Raw genomic sequence first — 18980 nt, 5'->3', positions numbered from 1 at the left:
AAGAAAAGGAAAAAAATCTCCGTAGAGAAAAAGAAACGTTCCTCTAATCAAGTCTTTAGTCGCTCCATGTCCGTGCGGGGAAATGTAGGTCAAAGGTCAAGCCACCTTCATCCGCCATTATTTTCATATGCACCGGAGAAAGTGGAACCTGCTGTGTGTCTAGGCGCTGCAGATAATGGTGTTTGTACAGTGACGCACAAGGAAGGAGCCTGCGTATCTACAAACCTGCATCTGGATCGCCACAAGAGATTCGCTCAGACTCAACTGTTATCTACGGAAGACCGAAAGCAAAATAAAAATCATGCGAATTCGCGTCGGTCCGGGTTTCTGCTTCGCTTCTGGTCACGCTGTGATCGAGCATGCGATTTAGGCGACGCCGTATCGGGCACCTGAAACGTAAAAACGCTGTCTACTTCTCTACAAAGCAGCTGCACGCTTTTTTTTTTTTTTTGACCAAAATCCAAATCTATTGCACCATCACGAAGAGCTGAAACAGGACTGATCGGTGAGAAATCGGGGTTATTATATATATATATATATATATATATATATATATATATATATATATATATATATATATTATAAACATACATCGTTTCCCCGCTGTAATGTCCAGTGTCTGAAGTGTACATATGAGAAGGTCCGTGGAATCCAGCAGCACGGCCCGTTGGCTTTATGATGAAGGTTTCAGCAGGTGACCTCTACGCAATGTCCTCTAGGATGTAAAAGATGAGCTCGAGCTGAAGGGCTGTGTGTCCGTGACGTTGGCACACGCTCACCACGACCGCACTCAGGGACTGGTTTAGTGTGTCCTGGTAGTGCAGAGGCAGAGGCTGTCCGTTACTGCCCACGAGGAACTCCATCTGAAACACACACAGACACATTTTAAACACCGCAAACCCAAAAAAGCTCCAGTTTAGAGTCTGGTTCCTCTCGAGGTCGTCTCAGAGTTGTTTCTTCATCACCATCTTCTCTGGAGATGAAGTTTTTGTCTAATTGACAAAGTGAAAATAATTGATTTTTAATTTTAAACAAACATAATGACCTACACTATATGAACAAAAGTATTGGGACACCTGCCCTTTTTCTATCAAATGTGGTTCTTCTCCAAACTGTTACAAAGCTGGAGGCACACAATTGTCTTTGGAAACCCAAACCTGTGCACAAAAAACGAGCTCCATGAAGATCTGCTCTACACGGTTTGGAGAGCTCAAATCTCAACCCTGCTGAACATCTTTGAGATGATTGTAAACGCTGACTGCACCTCAGGCCTCCTCACCTCACCTACATCAGTACCTGACTTCACTAACACCCTTGTAGCTGTGGAACACAAATGTCCACAAGCACACTCCAAAATCTAGTGGAACATCTTCCCGGAAGAGTGGAGGGAACTACAAGAGCAAATTGGTACTAAATGTGGAACGCGATGGACGGAAAGCACATACCGTATTTATGTCCAGGTGTCTGCAAACTTTTGGCAATATAGTGCATCATGTCATCATTTCCATTAATAAATAATAGTTTATTCTCGCAACCTGCAATTGTATTAGACCAATCAAACGCTGTCATATTTTTATTTACACAATATACAATAAATACAGCATGAATTCTGCAACAGCCTGCTCTACCTTCTGTCCATCCAAGGTGACCCGCAGTGCTAATTTGGTCATCCCATCCTCTTTCAGCAGGCTCAGGGAATTGCACAGTGCCAGACAGAACGCTCGGGCCAGACGCTCTGTCAGACGGTTATGATTGGTGTAAGTGTTTGGGCCGTTACTCGGCTCCTCCTTCTGAAGAAAGAACACCTGTGGAGTCGAAATAAAGGTCAATTCACTACACTTTAAAAACAACAAATATTCAACAGGCATCTCAATGCTATCAAACAGTGTGTGTGTGTGTGTGTGTGTGTGTGTGTGTGTGTGTGTGTGTGTGTACCTCCGTCCAACGTATGACCTTCCCACTGGTTCGATACTCTAATCTCTGGTGGGCCTTTATACAGGTAATGGATTCCATAGATTTTCCATCGATAGGGCTGATGATGCTGTGAGTCAGAACAGAGTGGAGTAAAAGAATGAACACACAGTGCAATAAATGTTTATAATTAAACAATAACTGCGATTATTTGATTAGTTATCAGCTGAAACCTGTATCATGGTTAAGGAAAAGCTTGACTATGCAAACAAACGTCTCACCCTTTATTGAAATGTGGCTCTTCGTCCTGCCACCGGATGTGCACGTATTCCTGCCGCTCCGATTGGTGGAGTTTTCCGCAAGTCAGGGTGAAGTCTCGCATGTCTCGTAGAGCTCGCCGTAAATCCAGCATGGTTTCCATGGTTACTTGGACCAACAAGCCGTCTGAGAAGACAAGAGTCAGTCTATGGATGTCAGTGTGAACACTGTTGGAAATATTTGCACAGTGAAGCTGTAGCTATGGAATAATACAATCAGCGTGAGGGAGCGCTTAATAAAACTCATTTGTCAAGATCGAGTCAAGATCGAGTCGATAAAAAAAAGCGAGACGAGGCGCAGTCGAGAACAATAACCAAACCTTCGATCCAAAGTCTTTACTTCTATAAATGATTAATCTATGCAAATACTTTGTGATTATAAAACAAAGTTTCAAAACATTATATTGAGAAATAACAAATCTCAAGACTGAGACATGTCCAAATACCAGAGGTGGGAAGTAACAGAGTACAAATACTTTGTTTCTGTACTTCAGTAGATTTTTTTTGTATCAGTTTTTTACTCCACTATTTATTTTTCAGACAACTTTTTACTTTTACTCATTACATTTTTACACAAATATCTGTACATTTTACTTCTTACATTTTCAAACCCGGCTCGTTACTTTAGTTTTAATTCATTGATTTGGTGAAATATTTTTTTTATTTTCACTGTGCGCCGATTTCAGCCGAACAACTGATTTCCTGTTACTGCGCGTCTTTTTCAATCCGCTGGTGTATAAAGTCCTGACCCTCACTCACCACAGATGTAGACTAGTTTATGGAGATAAGAATCAGCAGGCAGAAGGCAGTGAGAAGTTTGGGGTTAATGTGGATGAGACAGAGGGAGTCATTGATGAGAACATGACTGAGAACAGACACATTCCTGATCATCATCATCTTTTCTCTGCTTGTGTTCTATATGTGGATCTTCAGCCTGCATACATTCATTAGATAACAACATTTTATTAGTTTTGTATTAATCAGAGGTGACAAAAGTACACACATCCTTTACTTAAGTAGAAGTACAGATCCTCATGTTTTAAAATACTCGGGTAAAAGTTGAAGTACTGATTATACTTTTTTACTCAAGTGAAAGTAAAGAAGTTTTGGCTCAGACATGTACTTAAGTAAAAAGTAGTTATTACTTCTACCTGTTTTAGCTGTTAACTGAACCTCACATCATATTAGATAGATAGATAGATAGATAGATAGATAGATAGATAGATAGATAGATAGATAGATAGATAGATAGATAGATAGATAGATAGATAGATAGATAGATAGATAGATGGATGGATGGATGGATGGATGGATGGATGTGATAGCCTAGTGGGTTAATGTCAGGGTCCCCATGAGGATGAGTTTGAGAGTTTGATTCCTGCTCGAGCTGGTAGTTGCTGTGTTGGTAAATAAAACTTCTGGACCTTGTCCACTCTGAAAACATTTCAATTCTGTCCTTTCTGTGTTGGATTAATTTCTTGATTTCCTGGTCTTTAATGAAAGATAACCCCACCAACTGTGGTATCTCAGTGGGTTAAGGCTTGTGCCTGAACATGGTCCTTAATATAGTCCATGCTGGTGATAAGGTTTCAAAGCCAGTCCTACATGCCTTCTTTCTTACTGCGCTGCCATCAAACAAAGTATGAACCCTCCAAAAAGCACACATGCTTTTCAGCAGTGGTCGCTCAGTGGTTTAAGGCTTGTGCCTCATCTAAACATGCTTCCCAGTCTGATCTCTTCCATGGTTCATCGGATTAAGGCTGGTGCCTCGCTGATGGTAAGGATCATGGTTTGAATCCTGCTAGTTGCGATGTTCCTGCTTCCTGAATCTTTCTTTAGCTTTATATTCTTGTGTTGATGGTATAAAGGTAGATAGACCTGCTCTAAACAAACTTCCTGGCCTGTCTTCTCTGATGGTCCAGTGGGTTAAATCAGGTGTTGTGCTTTTGGTGGGGTTCAGGGTTCGAATCCTGCTTTCTGCCTGCCAGTCACGATCAGGATTCACTTCCTACATTTTTCTTTAGCGATATATTTTTGTTTTTAATGGGTTGAAAAGAAAGATAGACCTGCTCTAATCAAGCTTCCTAGTCTGTCCTCACCGATGGTTCAGTGGTTTAATGTTGGTGTCTTGCTGGTGGTGGGGCTCAGGGTTCAAATCCTGCTATTTACAATGTGGGTTCAACTTGTGCTACTTACATCTGTATTCACTTCTTACAGCGTACAATTCTTGTGTTGATGGTTTAAAAAGAAAGATAGACCTGCTCTAAACAAGCTTCCCAGCTTGTCCTTCCTGATGGTTCAGTGGGTTAATGCTGGTGACTCGCTAATGGTGTGAATCAGGATTCAAATCCTGCATTGTCCCTGCTAGTCATGATATGGGTTTGCTTCCTAAGTCTGTCTTTAGCATTATATTCTTGTGTTGATGGTTTAAAAAGAAAGATAGACCTGCTCAAAACAATCATTGTAGCCTGTCCTTCCTGATGGTTCAGTGGGTTAAGGCTGGTATTTTGCTGTTGGTGGGGTTCAGAGTTTGAATCCTGCTTTCTGTGTTTCTTTCTGGTCTGAATTTCTTGCTTTGAAGCATGAAATGAAGGATAAACCCCCCAAAAAAAAAAAAAAAAAAAAAAGAAGGTGAGTTGTGGGACTTGATGGCTTTGTGGTAAAAGCCTTGTCTCTGAGCTCAGAGGTTGCTGGTTCAAGTCTGGCTTGTCCCCACACTGGGTAAGTTGTGTGGAAATTAGTGTGTGGTGAGCAATGGCGTGGGTGACTGTGAATAAAGGCTGTGAAGACCTGCTGGGTTACAGCTGCAAAAGAGTTTTGTATTCAGGAGGAGAGAAGGGGTAAAAGTAAAAAAATTTTGTCCGGAGCCTATGTTGAAACTTTTTTGGATGTTTTTGCTTCATAACCCCTGTTTTCAGCTTCTCAGACGCCAGGGGGGCAGATGCCTGAATATTGCCCCCCTGGTTCAGGATATGCCCTCTGTAACCGTCCACATTTGACCTTCCACGCAGCCATTTCTGACACCTTCATCACTACGGTCACTGAAACCTTCCACACTCTTAACTTTGAGTCCTGGCTGGGGTTTGAACCAGCAACCTCTCAACCCAGAGGCAAAGCTCTTCCAATTGAGCCACAGGATCTCCTGCAAGAACCTGATTTTTAGGACCTTTTTTGGTTCTTTTATAAAACTTTCTAAACAATTTAAAGGAAAGCTAAGGGGTAGGAATTGAACCGGGTGAGTCAGATAGCAGAGGCCGCATCACTAAACCACTACACTACCAGAGGGGTGACAAACAAGGCTTTGCTTATTGGACTCTTGGTTTTCTATAGTTAAGAGACCTTTGCTATGTTTCCACAAGGACAGTTAATGAGGTGATACCGGAGAAACTGCACCTCTTCAAGTCAGGAAGCTTATATATAGAAAATTATAGACATTTTACACATTTGAATGATGTATTGTTTTTATCTGTACCATCAATAAAGACAGTAATTTAAGTTTGTGTCGCCATTATGTATGTATGTATGTATGTATGTATGTATATGTATATTTGGCTGTCAAAATTAAAATTATTGTAAATGGCACTAAATTTTATTAACGCTATCAATTCAGCGCGCATTTCTGTTTCACCATTTTTATAGAAAATGTAAATACATAAATAAATAAATCAAAAAGAGGCGCAATTAAAACCTTCGGCAAAAAATACATTTATCCACGACGTCCTTTTGTATATATATATATATATATATATATATATATATATATATATATATATATATATATATATATATATATAATAAATAAATAAACTCTAGATAAAAATATTTTTAATCAGTAAACTTTTGTTTTATTTCTGCGCCAAGTCTCAAATCAAACACCAAATCCGCCATGTTTTACACAATTTACCCTCTGGGGGGCGTTTTGTGGGTTTTTCCCTCATAATGGCGACACAAACTTAAATTACTGTCTTTATTGATCGTACAGATAAAAACAATACATCATTCAAATCTGTAAAATGTCTATAATTTTATATATAAGCTTCCTGACTTGACTTGAAGAGGTGCAGTTTCTCCGGTATCACCTCATTAACTGTCCGTGTGGAAACATAGCAAAGGCTCTTAATGATGTCCACACGTCTCTGCACTGATATAGCCTTTATATTTAATCACTGTACATATGCTTACATACATATCACATGCTGTAAATATGATACATGTTTAACACCTCAAGCTGCCAGTTTTGGGCACCTGAGCAAGCACTTAACTCACTACTGCTCATTTAGTAAATGAGATCATTAAGAGTCGCTCGGGAGAAACACTTCCAACAGGAAGTGGCTATATCTCGCTATCTTTGTCTCTATTTTCTATCTAATTGTCTCTGTGTCTCTTTTAGTAAATGTCTCTGTCTCACTGTATATGTCTCTCTCTTGCTGTCTCTCTATTTGTTTCTCACTCTTTCTAAAGCTGTGTCTGTGTCTCTTTGTCTTTGTCTCTGTCTTTCCTGCTTATTTACATGTCTAACAAAGTTTTGAGTTTTGAAAGTAATGCCATTAGTGATCTATGATGAAAGACTTTCCTGGTTGGATTCTTACCTCTAGTTTCATATTGAACATTATAAGAAGTTTTTAAAAACAGAACAATAAAAGGTCATTAAAATTGGTTGCTGGTAAATCATGGTACCACAGAAGTGTTTTTTTTTTTTTGGTGGGGTTATCTTTCATTAAAGACCAGGAAATCAAGAAATTAATCCAACACAGAAAGGACAGAATTGAAATGTTTTCAGAGTGGACAAGGTCCAGAAGTTTTATTTACCAACACAGCAACCACCAGCTCGAGCAGGAATCAAACTCTCAAACTCATCCTCGTGGGGACCCTGACATTAACCCACTAGGCTATCACATCCATCCATCCATCCATCTATCTATCTATCTATCTATCTATCTATCTATCTATCTATCTATCATGATGTGAGGTCCAGTTAACAGCTAAAACAGGTGGAAGTAATAACTACTTTTTACTTAAGTACATGTCAGAGCCAAAACTTCTTTACTTTCACTTGAGTAAAAAAGTATAATCAGTACCTCAACTTTTACCCGAGTATTTTAAAACATGAGGATCTGTACTTCTACTTAAGTAAAGGATGTGTGTACTTTTGTCACCTCTGCCAAATACAATGTCAATCATTCTGAGAAGTTTATTAAATACAATTAAGGCCATAATAAAAACTTTCACATTTGTGAAATCAGCCAGGAACTGGACCCTTGAGCAGAATATTCGCACACTCAGTGAGGAAAAAGAAAACAAATTTTAGTTCATAATGTTGTGATGAGGTCCAAGCTTTTTGTTGTAGTGTTGGTTTTTAAGTCAGACATGAGGTTCAGCCCAGGCCAGAGATAAACCTTTCACACACACCGTAATAAAAGTCTCAATTCAAATTTGAGCCCAAATTAAACCTGAGGTCTGAATAATTAAAGTCCACATGGGCAGAGCAATGAATATAAAGAGGCTTCAAAAGTGGTTCCTACTGCATTCCATGAAGTGTATATTACATACAACATAGTTTAATAAAACTATACATTCATCAAGCTGAACTTTCACGTGTACTGTATTTATTATTCTTTATTAAGAATACTGTATCTTTATCTATAATCTTTTAAATACATTTACTGATCTACACATTCCAACTCCGCCTGTCTGTCTGTCTGTAATGGTGCAATTTTCAGCTGCAGTAGTTCCAGAACTCTTTACATTCTGATTTGCTGTGTCAAGTAAAGGTCAGACTTGATAAGATCTCGTTTGATGATTAAGTTACAGTGAGTCCAAGAACATTTAGGAATATATTTGACTAAGAAATGAAAGCTCAGAAAAGAACATTATGATTTCTAGATAAAAGTGAAATGCCTTCGATCGAGGACAAAAGTTTCCTTCCTTGTTTTTTTTTTTTTTTTTTTTTTTTTTTTTTTTTTTTTTTTTTTTTTTGGTGGGGTTATCTTTCATTAAAGACCAGGAAATCAAGAAATTAATCCAACACAGAAAGGACAGAATTGAAATGTTTTCAGAGTGGACAAGGTCCAGAAGTTTTATTTACCAACACAGCAACCACCAGCTCGAGCAGGAATCAAACTCTCAAACTCATCCTCGTGGGGACCCTGACATTAACCCACTAGGCTATCACATCTATCCATCCATCCATCTATCTATCTATCTATCATCTATCTATCTATCATCTATCTATCTATCATCTATCTATCTATCATCTATCTATCTATCTATCTATCTATCTATCATCTATCTATCTATCATCTATCTATCTATCTATCTATCATCTATCTATCTATCTATCTATCATCTATCTATCTATCATCTATCTATCTATCATGATGTGAGGTCCAGTTAACAGCTAAAACAGGTGGAAGTAATAACTACTTTTTACTTAAGTACATGTCTGAGCCAAAACTTCTTTACTTTGACTTGAGTAAAAAAGTATAATCAGTACTTCAACTTTTACCCGAGTATTTTAAAACATGAGGATCTGTACTTCTACTTAAGTAAAGGATGTGTGTACTTTTGTCACCTCTGCCAAATATAATGTCAATAATTCTGAGAAGTTTATTAAATACAATTAAGGCCATAATAAAAACTTTCACATTTGTGAAATCAGCCAGGAACTGGACCCTTGAGCAGAATATTCGCACACTCAGTGAGGAAAAAGAAAACAAATTTTAGTTCATAATGTTGTGATGAGGTCCAAGCTTTTTGTTGTAGTGTTGGTTTTTAAGTCAGACATGAGGTTCAGCCCAGGCCAGAAATAAACCTTTCACACACACCGTAATAAAAGTCTCAATTCAAATTTGAGCCCAAATTAAACCTGAGGTCTGAATAATTAAAGTCCACATGGGCAGAGCAATGAATATAAAGAGGCTTCAAAAGTGGTTCCTACTGCATTCCATGAAGTGTATATTACATACAACATAGTTTAATAAAACTATACATTCATCAAGCTGAACTTTCACGTGTACTGTATTTATTATTCTTTATTAAGAATACTGTATCTTTATCTATAATCTTTTAAATACATTTACTGATCTACACATTCCAACTCCGCCTGTCTGTCTGCCTGCCTGCCTGTCTGTCTGTCTGTCTGTCTGTCTGTCTGCCTGTCTGTCTGTCTGTCTGTCTGTCTGTCTGTCTGTCTGTAATGGTGCAATTTTCAGCTGCAGTAGTTCCAGAACTCTTTACATTCTGATTTGCTGTGTCAAGTAAAGGTCAGACTTGATAAGATCTCGTTTGATGATTAAGTTACAGTGAGTCCAAGAACATTTAGGAATATATTTGACTAAGAAATGAAAGCTCAGAAAAGAACATTATGATTTCTAGATAAAAGTGAAATGCCTTCGATCGAGGACAAAAGTTTCCTTCCTTGTTTTTTTTTTTTTTAGCTTCCAATAGTTTGGTGCATGTTCATCTCATTTCTCTGGAAGGCTTAGTACCAGAATATAGCAGAACATTTTCGCAGGCTTGGAAAGATTTATAGTTTACTGCACCCCAGAACTCACCTCACCTCACCTCACCTCACCTACCGGACTTTACTAACACCCGAGTCTCTGAATGAGCACACATCTCCACAAAATCTTCCAAGAAGAATGGAGCTCATTATAACAGCAAATGGAGACCATACCTTCGACAATGCTGGATTTGGCCAGGTATCCTGACGAAGCTTTCAGTGCACCACTGAACACGAAGAAACAGGAGCCTGTAACTGAGAGAAAGCAATCATTTCATTTGAACTGAACAAAATATACAGTATGTCTACAGGTGGCGCTATTTTGTGTTTTGTGTATTTGTCCTACACTGTCACACCTACATTGTGTTGTCTTTGCACTGTCTGTGGCGAGGACACTTACTGGTCCTTAACTGTGTTTTCTGTCATGGGGTTCTGGAGGAACGTTGTCTCATTTCGCTGTGTACTGCGTCACATATATATGGTTGAAATGACAATAAAAGCTTCTTGATTTGACTTGACCTGAATAAAGATCTGATTATAACACTGAGAAGATAAAATGATTATAATGCAGGTTAAGGACTCTTTATTACTGTATAGTTGACGCCCCCTGGTGATCATAACTGCTGTATGTAAAAAAAGTGTATAGTGTTTAACATTATGGCCTTCAAAGCCACTAGATCTCAGTCGTACTGAACACTTACGGAGTGTGAACTGGTGCTCTAATGGGAGTGTATAATAAGTAAGTGTCTATAGAAGATCCACTGATTGCACTAGTGTGAATTTAGTGCCAAGCAAATGTGTACAGCAGAAACAACACTTCTAATCCATCAATCTCAAAAAGCATATGCTTTTTGTTTTCACATTGGAGTGTGTGTGTGTGTGTTTGCTCACTTCTGCGAGGCTGGCTGTGAATGCTGATTGCCTGAGTCTGGTACTGTCCATCTGCAGTCTGCACACAGATGAGGTGGGAGTCGGCGCGCTCATTAAAGCAAGCGCCCATCGCCAGCAGTTTCTCATTCGACTTACTCAGCACCTTCAGCAGCTGAACAAGCACAGGAGAAGAGATATACATTCAACATGGCATCACAGCCGCGCAATCTTTTGCCGTGAAATGATATGTCTGAGTGGTATTGTCGTATCCGTCCTTACCTCGGCATGACGGCTCTTCGGGATCGTGATACACGTGCTCCGTGCCTCCAGGTCGACCATGAGCCCCGTCACTACTGGCAGTGTGTAACGGTAAAAACGGAAATCCTGAATCCAAAATGACACCAGGAGACATTCAATATGAAATAAGAAGCATTAAAACACAGCAGTAAGACGAGATATAATGATGGAGTCTCACCACAAGGAGTCTCATAATGCTGTTGTTGATCTGACCAAAGAGCGGCTCTCTGAATCGTACACTGAACAGAGGACAGGGATAGACTGCAGGTGCACAGAAGACATCAACAATCAGCATCATAACAGATGACTGGGTACCGCTTACTTCAACTAATGATTCATATCATTTTTGGACCCAGTTTGGTGTTTGTTTTATTCCCACCTCGCTAGCTTTGTCTAAACAACTGACAATAAAGATACATCGAAGCTACATATGAAGCTTCGTATGTAGCTTCGTATTTTCCTGCTCTGTCTGCAGGAAGATGCAGCTCTACCTCTGCCATGTTAATCTGTATTCTATCTGGCTCTCAGGACACGCCTCGGTCTCCGTAGCGTTGTGGCGCGTCATATCCACGTAGCGGCACTTTGTAAACAATAAAAGTATAGCGCATGTACTAATAAATAATATAGGAATAAATCATTTTTACCGACGCCTAAGTATTTAAAAGATGCATCGCGATACAAATGCTAACTTGTAGCTCATGCACATTTTTGTAAACCGATGCATGACATAGTTAATCTATGTGCCGATGCACAGATGCGAATCTCTACTGGTTGGTGTTGCTACATGATCCATGAGTAAATCCGTGATCTCATCCATGATCTCATCTCCCAATCATACGGTAAACATTTTCTTCCCTTTTTAAATACGATGCATTCGATGCTTACATCTATACTCAGCTCCCAAGCGTAGCATGAGGCGCAGGGGGAACGCCCGGGCCCATGGACTCTCAGCACGAAGAATCAGCAGTCCGAACAGGAAGGGTTGGGGGGGCAGCGGCAGGCCGTCCAGAGACTGCAAGGTAGGACGCACGTAGAGAAACCCGGCGTGCTCCTCACTGTCCAGAAAGCCTCGCGCAGCCAGAGAATGACTCAGATGGTTCAGGAGCTTTCCAGCTTTAAGAATAATTAGCAAACTGATTATATGATGACCTTTTTTTTTTGTACCATAATGACTTAAATGCTGAATTCCTGACCTGTCTGTGCATCCCAGTAGATCTGAATAAAATGATTGAAGATGTCTGTGGGGAATCTCTTTTCTTCTGGTAAACACTGGAGCAGCACGACGACCTCTGGCTGACCCACTGCATGCATACCTTTAGACGTCACACACCAGCACCTCCGGTTCACATCTGTACACGCAAATACACACATACTATGCCTTTACATGAATCTAGCAAAACAATATTTATAGTATTTATAGTGGAGACCAGATAAATGTTCAGACAAGATATTCCTATGCCATGACACACACACAAACACACACACACACACACACACACACACATGGTGCAGCTCATAAACAGTAGAATTCCACTTACAGCTGACGATCTTCACCATGGCCAGAAGATTGGCATTGAGGACAAAAACCAATGGCTCAGTCTGGCCTTGTTCCAGCTCCTCCAGCAGTGACGTCTCCGTGCGCTTTTCCTCCACTGTATAATCTACAAAACACGTTTACTTACATTTTACAGAGTCCTTACACAGAACTCAACACAACAATACTGAGGATCCGCCAGTGTCAATAATACGAGGTGGTATGACTGAGAAGCTTCATGGTAGCAGACACGTCTAGATAACATCCGCAGTCACTGCATAGGACTGTTCTGGATTTGAGGTGGAATCAACACGTTTGGCATGTGGTCAGAACTACATGTTTAAGGGACTGTTTATGGACACCTGACCATCACACCTGCCTGTGGTTCCTCCCCAAACTGTAAAGAGCATCTTTGCCTTGCTGTAGATCTGTGATTGTCCATTTCTGGAGCTAAAAGGACCCAAACATTGTCTCAGCACTTCAATGCTGCTGTTTATGTTGTTCATTAAGTGCTGGATTGGAAAAACTGAAGTGTCCTCATCCACAGAACCCTGACCTCCTCAATTCAACAAACCGGAACACCGACTGAACATCTGACCTCGGGAATGTTCTTTCTAGTGCTGTTGTAGCTGAATTCCCACATGGTGACATTGCAGTGAATTTTAACCCCTGTGGCTTCTCTTCTGTTAGTTATAACTGTGGACACGTTTATTATGTATTAATACAAAAACAACTGAAGGACGACACAAAAAGCACTAATGAACCTACGCTGCATTTATTAAAACCAAACATTTCTTCATGTAATGATTGTTTTTGTTATGCATGGACATTCTTACCTCCTTTAACACCTGTAGAGGTGAGGATAGGGGGAAGACCTTTATGTGGTAAAGGCTTAGCTGAACTTCCTTTGGGACTGTGAACCACCTCCTGATGCTCCAAACATGGAGAGTTTGGCATTTCCTAAATAGAAAAAAAAGAAGCATACATGATTTTCATGTTAAGGGATGAAGGAAACCAGAAAGCCCAGAGGAAACACATCGGGAGATCATCTGAATCTCAGAAATGGCATTATGACACTACCATGAAACCTAATGCTTTCAAAGTACACACTATTCATAGACCCTGATTCTTTAAATCATTTCAGGTAACCCTCTGTTTTTGCACAGAGGTGGTGGAGAACATTCTGGTTCTTCTGCATCTTGGTGGAAACCTGCCATATATGTGATGGACTGCTAGTGACAGGCAAATTAGTAAACCATTTCTGCAGTATGATTTAGGAAACATGAAGTTTCTAGCAATTGCTGGAACTGTGGGAACCCAGTGTCAAAAAGCCCAAGCAGGAGACACACTTTCAGAGGTACATGGAATTGATGGGTACAAGTTATAAAAAAAGAGTACACCAGAAAAGCTCACTACAAGAAGGTATGAATGAAGATCTTTATCAGCATTGATTACTGCATCAACAGATGGCTTTGATGGCTTAGTTTAGCTGAGTTGCTGGTTTAGTGTTTTCCTCCATCTTGTTTCAAAAATACACTTTAATATCTCAGGATCCATGGCAGCAGTGAGATATCCAAACCACAAAAAAGGATAGATTGCATACTCCGAAGAAAAAAACTCTAGAGCTATAACCCAAGAAACCGGAGCTAAAAGAAAAGGAAGCAGAGAATACCCCTGAGAGAGATATAGATCAGGAGATATCACTCTCAGAGATCAGCACCAAACATGACCCTGATTCCTCTCTGGGCTCTGTAGCTTGTCAGTCTTCTTCTGGATTTCCTGTGTACTCAGAAAAGGAAGGAGGTGATCACTTTGCAAGAGGGCCATCAGGATGCAGATACAGTGAGGAAAATAAGTATTTGAACACCCTGCTATTTTGCAAGTTTTCCCACTTAGAAATCATGGAGGGGTCTGAAATTGTCATGTCCACTGTGAGAGACATAATCTAAAAAAAAAATCCAGAAATCACAATGTATGATTTTTAAACTATTTATTTGTATGATACAGCTGCAAATAAGTATTTGAACACCTGTCTATCAGCTAGAATTCTGACCCTCAAAGACCTGTTAGTCTGCCTTTAAAATGTCCACCTCCACTACATTTATTATCCTAAATTAGATGCACCTGTTTGAGGTCGTTAGCTGCATAAAGACACCTGTCCACCCCATACAATCAGTAAGAATCCAACTACTAACATGGCCAAGACCAAAGAGCTGTCCAAAGACACTAGAGACAAAATTGTACACCTCCACAAGGCTGGAAAGGGCTACGGGGAAATTGCCAAGCAGCTTGGTGAAAAAAGGTCCACTGTTGGAGCAATCATTAGAAAATGGAAGAAGCTAAACATGACTGTCAATCTCCCTCGGACTGGGGCTCCATGCAAGATCTCACCTCGTGGGGTCTCAATGATACTAAGGATCAATGACTACACGGGAGGAGCTGGTCAATGACCTGAAAAGAGCTGGGACCACCGTTTCCAAGGTTACTGTTGGTAATACACTAAGACGTCATGGTTTGAAATCATGCATGGCACGGAAGGTTCCCTGCTTAAACCAGCACATGTCCAGGCACGTCTTAAGTTTGCCAATGACCATTTGGATGATCCAGAGGAGTCATGGGAGAAAGTCATGTGGTCAGATGAGACCAAAATAGAACTTTTGGGTCATAATTCCACTAAACGTGTTTGGAGGAAGAAGAATGATGAGTACCATCCCAAGAACACCATCCCTACTGTGAAGCATGGGGGTGGTAGCATCATGCTTTGGGGGTGTTTTTCTGCACATGGGACAGGGCGACTGCACTGTATTAAGGAGAGGATGACCGGGGCCATGTATTGCAAGATTTTGGGGAACAACTTCCTTCCCTCAGTTAGAGCATTGAAGATGGGTCGAGGCTGGGTCTTCCAACATGACAATGACCAAGCACACAGCCAGGATAACCAAGGAGTGGCTCTGTAAGAAGCATATCAAGGTTCTGGCATGGCCTAGCCAGTCTCCAGACCTAAACCCAATAGAGAATCTTTGGAGGGAGCTCAAACTTCGTGTTTCTCAGCGACAGGCCAGAAACCTGACTGATCTAGAGAAGATCTGTGTGGAGGAGGCCAAAATCCTCCTGCAGTGTGTGCAAACCTGGTGAAAACTACAGGAAACGTTTGACCTCTGTAATTGCAAACAAAGGCTACTGTACCAAATATTAACATTGACTTTCTCAGGTGTTCAAATACTTATTTGCAGCTGTATCATACAAATAAATAGTTTAAAAATCATACATTGTGATTTCTGGATTTTTTTTTTTTTTTAGATTATGTCTCTCACAGTGGACATGCACCTACGATGACAATTTCAGACCCCTTCATGACTTCTAAGTGGGACAACTTGCAAAATAGCAGGGTGTTCAAATACTTATTTTCCTCACTGTAGCAAAAGAGCACAGTCCAGGAAGTTAACAGTTTCAGGAACTGAGACCTTCTGGACCAGAATGAGGAACCAAATCAGAGCCTCTTATCACGTGAGCGTGTGTCACAAAAAAATCCCACCCCAATTAATGCCATTCACAGTAAGAGAATGAAATTGCTTGAAAATCTACAAACTGGTTAGATGGTTTGAAACTAGGGATTAAAAAGATTGAAAGAAATCTTAAAATCCTTGTATATGAGTTTGTGGCCAAAAAAAGGAGATCTTGAAGGTTGATTTCTTGGTGTATTTGCGACCAGAGAAAAAAACGAGCTTTTTCTCATCGGCCATGTTAGTCCTGCAATACCACTAGTGCCCACTTGTGGGTGCCACCAAGATCCAAAAGGCACTGCAGGATAATCAGCCACTGGAGATAATACAGAGAAATCAGTGAGAAAAACCCCTGCAGTGAGACGCTGCCAGGAACAATTTACTAGAGCCAGGAACCAGGAACCAGGGCTTTTACCCCTGACTTGGTCGTGTTCCTTGAAGGTGTAACGACCCCAAACAAATTGACGTCCTTATACGCTGAAAAATGAACAATTTTGCATCATTAGTTGATATGAGAACGTTTTTTGTTTCGCATTTTGAGCGACTGTGCTTACGGAAAGGTCTGCAGGTAACATATGAGCCGCTGCAGGTCCTTGCGTCTGCACCAGATCCCTGTGGGTCGGAGTAGTGTTGGCACTAGACATCTCGTTCTTGGATAAAACGCTGTCGGCAAACCATACTTTCTTTTGCTCCTTGCGAAGAGTCTCTGTGAGACGGAGAAGTTTGTAATGAAATAACATGGACAGATAATAAACCAGGTAACACGTCGCTGTAATGTAGGTAGAGCTTTTAAAAAAAAAATCTGATTCGTACTGGTAATGAGTGTAGCGTGACAGGTGACACAAACTCGGCCCTCTTTTCCGCCCAGGTGAGTCAACCTGAATCTCAGGTCACAGCAGACCACACAGAACACCTGCGTATAAAAACAAACACCACATGAAACAGTCACTGCTGTACATTACATAACAACTAAGCTGTACATCTACCTCGCAGCTTTTTCTTTCGAACGCAGTTAATTTGATAATGGCTCATTTCTAAATGGATTTCTGCCAGAAAAATCTGCAATAACAGCAAAAAAATCTCAGAAGGTTCATTCTCTATCTGAGCTGTCAGTCTACTGCGAGAAGGTCTGATCATTTCAGTACTGCAGTCGTAATGTTTGCCAAAGAAGACGTTTCTTTAAGCCTATTTTAAATCAAAACCCCTTTTCCTTGATCTGATTATAAATATAATTCTGGTCACACTTGGACAGTCCAATTACCTTCCCGCAGGCTCTGCAGTGGTGCCTCCTCTTTGTGAACGAGAATTTGGAGCCACATTTCATACACTCCGGCGCCTGAGAATCTGGAACCCACTGTGGCGCCGTAGAGCCCAAAGAACTGCAACGCTGCACAAGTAGGGCACCGAGGGAGCCCCTTCTGACAGTAGCGGATCCGTTCTCGGGTGCGCTTAGGTTCACACTGCCTCGACGACCCGAATTCGACTCGGATCTGAGAGCCGAGGGCAGCTCGGGATGTTCCAGGACGGTTCCTTCACCTTGACTCGGATCTTGAGGCGTGGACGGTGAGGATCCCACCACTGCCTCCTGCTCGTCCTGTTCACCGTCTGCCAGCTCCTTCTCCTCCACAACCGAGTCCTCTTTAAGCCCAGGCATCAGGCTGCTGTCCTCCAGCAGCGCCTCCCTGGAGTCGTTGAGCGTGGTGTAACCCAGGCGTCTCTCGCCCCACACAGAGAGTGTGGCGCTCACCGCTTGCCTCATTCTCTCAGCAAAGTCCTGCGAGGCTCAGGAAGCCGCACAGCATCGCTTCAGGGCTGCGTTACGTCACAACGATCTGTGCATCCAGCTCCAAACCCAGCCATGACAATCTCAGTGACTCAGACGCAGCTCCTTCTGAGCCTGATGGATGTCACATTGCTGCATCCTCTCCTGTGTGAAGGCAAAGCGAAGCACTTATGCACAAATGACAAGAGGAGTGCTCCTCAGCGTCACTACACAACACTTACACAGTCTGCTCAATCTGGCAACCCTAATTCAGTTATGCTGGATTTTTCTTTTTTTGCCATGCGGCCCAGAAAATATGCAGAGCTCAGCTTCGAGAGCTTTTTATTGCCACCTAAATACCGCAATAATGCTACTATGATATGCGAGTGTGTGTGTGTGTGTGTGTGTGTGTGTGTGTGTGTGTGTGTGTGTGTTAAAATAATGGCGTGAAAGCAAGTCGTTTTTGCTGCAATATCATTTGCCCGAGCGCCATAGTGTCCATTCTAGAAAGGAAAGGTGTGTAGATGATAGAGGTAAAAAAAGCCTGCTCGTGTCCCCAGTCATAGATTATCCCATGTCTGCTCTTAATTCTCACTAAAACATCTGCACAGCATCTGCTCTATACCCGACAATTGTTCCTCTTCTGCATCTGCGCGCCTGTAAAGCCATAATCTGTTCTCACGGTGTAGACCTGTTCTTCTGACCGCACTAAAATAATAGCAAATGTAACACACACACACACACACACACACATCACCTACTGTCAGTGACTGCGGCAATGCGACAGTCGCGTGTTCTGTACCGCTGAAGCGCGCGCCACGAGAGAACCCAGTTTCATTGACCGCGCGCGCAGAAACACTGATGCTGATCTTTCCACCGCTGTTCCTCCTGGATCAGTACCAACCATCCGAGCAGGTATTACACAGAAGGTCCATGGCTCCACAGCTGATGTCAAGGATGCGGCTCTGTGTGTGTGTGTGTGTGTGTGTGTGTGTGTGTGTGTACATTAATCACAGCGCTCCCAATCTGCTGCAAGGCTGCACGGCCTCTGCCTATACACCAGCGTCCTCCAGGAGACCACTCAAGATCACCCCTTCACTACATCCATCTGCCTGACTTGGATCTGGCCAGTGCACACGAAGTTGGAACATCATGACCAATAGTTTGTGGACACCCAACAGTCACATCTGGATGTTCTTCTTCTTGAACCTCATATTCCAGATTCCTATACTGATCTAATGAACTACAATCTTCGGAAAATGTATTTTGGACCTGGCTTGTAGAA

General features: G+C 41.4%; 1 protein-coding gene across 3 annotated transcripts; it reads right to left on the bottom strand.

The window, feature by feature from the left end:
• Positions 1-565: 565 nt before the first annotated feature.
• On the bottom strand, positions 566-18667 carry zfyve9b (zinc finger, FYVE domain containing 9b). 3 transcript variants are annotated; one of them, XM_046857002.1, is made up of 16 exons: positions 18457-18667; positions 17195-17860; positions 16747-16846; positions 16488-16639; positions 13267-13390; positions 12435-12557; positions 12090-12245; positions 11782-12009; positions 11075-11157; positions 10879-10983; positions 10621-10771; positions 9904-9984; positions 2193-2355; positions 1936-2041; positions 1629-1805; positions 566-863 (listed from the first exon to the last, which is right to left on the bottom strand). In XM_046857002.1, the coding sequence occupies exons 2-16, from the start codon at positions 17690-17692 to the stop codon at positions 702-704; spliced, it is 2409 nt and encodes an 802-aa protein (XP_046712958.1). In that variant the 5' UTR covers positions 17693-17860; positions 18457-18667; the 3' UTR covers positions 566-701. The 3 variants fall into 3 exon arrangements, with proteins under 3 accessions (XP_046712958.1, XP_046712960.1, XP_046712959.1); XM_046857004.1 differs by lacking the exon at positions 18457-18667 and adding an exon at positions 18321-18442; XM_046857003.1 differs by lacking the exon at positions 18457-18667 and having other exon boundaries at positions 17195-18436.
• Positions 18668-18980: the final 313 nt, after the last annotated feature.

This window comes from Silurus meridionalis, chromosome 9 (genome assembly GCF_014805685.1).
Source record: "Silurus meridionalis isolate SWU-2019-XX chromosome 9, ASM1480568v1, whole genome shotgun sequence".
NCBI lineage: Eukaryota > Metazoa > Chordata > Actinopteri > Siluriformes > Siluridae > Silurus > Silurus meridionalis.
The sequence above is the reverse complement of the archived record's forward strand: the minus strand, read 5'-3'. Positions and strand labels throughout refer to the sequence as shown.